This window comes from Rissa tridactyla, chromosome 2 (genome assembly GCF_028500815.1).
Source record: "Rissa tridactyla isolate bRisTri1 chromosome 2, bRisTri1.patW.cur.20221130, whole genome shotgun sequence".
Classification (NCBI taxonomy): Eukaryota; Metazoa; Chordata; class Aves; order Charadriiformes; family Laridae; genus Rissa; species Rissa tridactyla.
In genome coordinates, this window is record NC_071467.1 from 134177543 (window position 1) to 134182211 (window position 4669).

Genomic DNA, 4669 nt, shown 5'->3' on the forward strand with positions numbered 1-4669 from the left:
GAAAATAAGTGATGCCGACCACGGAGGTATAATCTGAGGCGGCAGTAAATGGTGCGCCTGAGAGCGCACAGACGGGTTGTGGACATAAACCGCTGCCTCCAGGTGCTCCCAGGGCTGTGGCTGTACGGGGGAGTGGCGCAGGTGCCTAGCAGGAACCTGGGGGGCCGCGACCCCGGATACCCACAAGCCTCCTCCGACACCGAAACAACCGCCCCGGTTGCTCGGAGCGGCTCCGCCGCCCAGCCCGGGCCCGCCACCGCCACCGGGGGCCCGCCACGACCGGGCCGCACGGCGCGGCCCTCTACCCCGACGCCGTCACTCGGAAGTGCGTCATTCCCCACGGCCGCGACCCCGCCACTCCGCGCCCCTGCCCTGCGTGACGCCATCACAACGCGCCGTGGCGTGTGCGGTCGCAGCCGTCGCCGCCGCCCGCAGCATGGCCGTGGCCGCGGATCCGTCGCCGCTCGCCCCGGCGCTGCCCGCTGCCTCCATCCCCTCCTTCGCCGTGGCCCGCGGCCTGGTGGGGCGGCGCTACTCCTGCCTGGTGGTGGCGCCGCACCGCCGGCATGTCGCCCTGGCGCCGCGCTACCTGGGCCGCAAGCGCACCGGCATCCGCGCCCAGCTGGACACTGAGCTCCTGCGCTACTCGGAAAGGTGAGGCCGGGAAAGGGGCGACCGGCTCGGGGGAGGCCTCGGGCAGCCTGGGGGCTTCGCGGCGCCGGCTGGGCCCGCCGCCACCCCCGCCCCCCCCCCCGGGTGGCGCTGTCTCCGGCCTAAGAGCTAACGGTCCTCCCCCTCCCCTTCCTTCTCCTTCTCCTTCTCCTCCTTCTCCTTCCAGCCTTCAGGGTGTGCCAGTAGCTTACGACAACATCAAAGTGGTGGGTGAGCTCGGCGACATTTACGACGACCAAGGGTTCATCCACCTGAACATCGAGGCGGACTTCGTCATCTTCAGCCCCAAAAAAGGGAAAAAGCTGGTGGTACGTAGGCGCGTTGACGTCTCACAGGGCATTTTTTTAATAAAGTGATCACAGCTTGACTTATCTCTATCATAAGCAGAGGTCTGGGACTTAGGTGGAGTTATATTTTAGTTTATATTAGTAGTTTATTCGTGTACAAGTAGTTTACAGTAGTTTATTAGCAGTTTGCAGTAGTACTAGTAGTTTTTATTTTCCTTTGTCTGTCCCTGTATCTGTTAAATTATATATATAATATTTATGTATTACTAAAATATTGCCTTATAAGGATTATGTATGATTAAATACTATGTCATAGTTTTGTATATCATTTATATCAATGCTTCTTTCTGAAGACCAGATAATTCTCAAATAGGTGTGTTTGTTCTTAACAGTGGCAGGAATGTTTAGGATGTTCTCGTGGATTTATTTCCTTCGAGTACAAGAGCAGTACATCAAGTTGAAGCCTGCCTTTCAGTAAAAGGAGATGTGTGGCTCACAGAACAGCTTTAAGCTTGTTAACACCCTTGCTTCAGTACTTGTGGGAAAAATAAGTTGAGAGTTGGCTTCCATTCGTTGTTGCGACATACCTTTTGCAGCATGACGTGTGTCTTTATAAATGTGATTAAGAAATGAATGTGTCCTCCTGCTAGGAAGAGAATGGAAAAACTCTCAGTGTCTTTCATTTATCCTTGGGGAAAGCAAAGGTGAATAAAGTTCGGCGTGCAAATGTGTCAGCAAAACCTGCTGAATGAAGTACTCTGAAAGCTTTTTATGTGTCATCTGTATCTTTAGCTGCTACGTAGTGCTCTTCCAGCATGAAGGCTGTTTTAGGCAAGTAAGCCAGACTTAAAATGGCTTTGAAGCAAAGTTGATGGCTGTAGTGTGAGGAAGGAGTTATCTGTTCTATTCAAGTACTCACTGTGGCTGATTCCCATGTTTCGACTTTCTTTCTCTTGCCAAATAGAGGTTCATTTCTACTTTGTGAGTAACTGTATGAAGAGTATGTAGGAATAACTTTGATTTTAGTGAAGAGTTAGCTTATGTGCTAGATAAAATGACTTTGTAACTTGTGCAAATAAAGTCTTGTTGAAAAGTGTCCATATAGGAGACTAAATATGTATCATACATGCATTTAAAGGGGTGATCTTTACTACAGCCTGATATGACATTCTTTTTCTATTTTAGGGTATAATTAATAAAGTGGCCCCTAGTCATATTGGTTGTCTGATACATGGATGCTTCAATGCTTCTATCCCTAAACCTGAACAAATGTCGATTGTACAGTGGCAAGAGCTGGGGTTAAAAATAGGGGATGAACTGAAATTTCAAGTATTGCACTTGGATTCTGATGCAGCTGGGGTGTTCTTCATTCGAGGAGGACTCACTAAAAGCAGGTATTGTTCCCTAATAGAGAATATTTTTGAATGTTTTAAAGGATTTGTTACAAGCTAAATTATTTCAGTTAACATCTTAATCTTTAGGCTTTCTTATTTTTACACAAACCCATGTCTATATATACCCTGTGTTAGTTATCTTAAACTAAACTTTCCAGTGTTAAGGACTTGAATGTAAGTTTTCTCTGGAAAAATAAAATTAAATTTTTTTTTGAGCTTTAAAAATGGTGACTGTGCTGACTTGTGAACTCCTGATTGCATAAATAATATATATGTAAAACAGCACCCCTAAATGTCTAGAGTAGCTGTGTTTATGAATGTGCATAGGCTTTTCAAGTGAAAACACTCCAGTTCCTGAACGCAATGTTTACAATGCTGTTTACTTACACACACATGCTGTACTACTATTGAAAAAATCATAACATTTTTCGTTTGGTTTTTCTTTTTGAATCTGGAAGGAAGTTCTGGGTTGTTTCAGTGAACTTACAATGAAACGAAACGAAACGATTTTGTCCTCAGTGCCTCTGGGGACATCTCCTCCTCGATGGTTTTTAACTGCATTCTTTCCATTCTCCAGCACACTCGGTTGCAAGGTACCTGCTGGATTTTTTTATTTTTGTTTGAGGTGCTTTTTTTTATTCTCTTTTTGACTTTTCTGGCATCACCTTTGTTTTAACTCTGTAGACTTCAGCAAAGCAATTGCTTGGTAAAACCAGAAGTGTGTCTCATGTATGACTGAACAGGCCATTGGCTGTGCACGTATGTGAATAACTTAAAAAAACCCTTTACTACATAATGTATAATTATGTATTATTGGAAGAAGGAGTACAAGAAAAGAGGAAATATCAAAATGGTCTGTGCAGCATTTTATAAAAGAAAGTTAGGCTAAGATCTGAAAGAGAATATTGCTTGTGTGGTAAGAGAGAAGCTAGTCAGGAAATAGAAATTACCCTGAAAGTTAAATGGGCTTTATGATTGTCTGTAACCAGAGTATCATGTGCTCCATTTATTGTTGGTTTTAGCGGTATGTTTTAGCAAATTCTGACATTTCACTGTGTGAGATGCACTGAGATGTCTCAACTTAAGCTTATTTTGTGTATTTGTTTACAGCATGCGGCCCAAGCAGTCTGTGACCATTACTGACAGTACAAATGGAGATGAAATTCAAAACCTTGACCACCAGGAAAATGGCTTGAATGACTCTGGGGGAGACAATGTCACAGGGGAACCTCTGGGTGAGATGGATAACACTGGGAGGGAAAATGCAGAAGAGCAAAGTGCTGATGCTGTTAATGGATTATGTGATGATAAAAGCAAGAAGAAGAAGAAGAAGAAAAAGCATAAGCAAGAAGAACAGGAACATGTATTGCCTACTAGTGACTCCAGTGGTTACCAAAGTGACCATAAAAAGTCAAAGAAAAAGAAAAGAAAGCATTGTGATGAAGTCGAAGAAACTGAATTATCTCAGCTGTCCCAAGAACCCAAAGCTAAAAAGAAAAAGGACAAAGTCTGAAGCGCCTTTCCTGAATAAGATTTTAGACGGTTTTGATATACTTGCAATAAAATCCTGTTTTCAAAATGCATATGTATATTTCTTTACTAAACAATCTGCTCTGCTAGGTGAGGTGATGTTTGTGTGCATACATGCACCCACAGCTTTAAAGGCAGGAGTTTTTTAAGAAGTGATAGAAGAAATGGCATAGAAGCAATATCTGCCTGTTTCATTTACTGGAAAGTAAGGCACAGAAGAACAGTGGAATGTAATTAACAGGAACATGTCTCACCTCTCCCTGCTTCCCGGTTCCACACATTAACCAGGAGCTAGCTGTGGTCTTTGCTACTCTAATTCCATCTTTGCTGCTCGGTGTCTTGATTTTATAAGGGCAGATTAGGCTTACATTTGGGGTTCTGGGAAATAACACCTCAGTTCCCAGGGGCTGAGAGGAGATGTTTGGTTTTTTTTTAATTATTGTAAGGGGCCATGAATGCCTGTGAATGAGACTGCAGCCTGACTTAAAAGTTAAGCAAACTCTAGTGTCTTTGATCTTTCAAAACACCTTTTGTGGTATTCTAGGAAAAGCAGTATGATCAGTTTATTCAGTGCAAAAGGGAAGACAGGAGAAGATTAAAGTAATCTGGTGTAATGCAGTACCACTTATGGTTTAGAATACCACTGAGATATAGGCCGATAAAGCAGTTGGTAATGGAACATACTTTGATAAAGTTCATTTTTATGCATCAAGTTCATTGACTTCACAGTGGTGTTTTTTTTTAAAAAAAGCTAAAGTGCAACTCCCAACTTTTTGTGCTAGGTGT

At 43.8% G+C, this 4669-nt stretch overlaps 1 protein-coding gene across 1 annotated transcript; it reads left to right on the forward strand.

The window, feature by feature from the left end:
• Positions 1 to 385: 385 nt before the first annotated feature.
• Positions 386 to 3934, forward strand: POLR1F (RNA polymerase I subunit F). Its single transcript, XM_054192969.1, has 4 exons — positions 386 to 654; positions 839 to 980; positions 2145 to 2353; positions 3464 to 3934. Exons 1-4 carry the CDS (start codon positions 437 to 439, stop codon positions 3864 to 3866), a joined length of 972 nt encoding a protein of 323 aa, XP_054048944.1. The 5' UTR covers positions 386 to 436; the 3' UTR covers positions 3867 to 3934.
• The last annotated feature ends 735 nt before the right edge of the window (positions 3935 to 4669 follow it).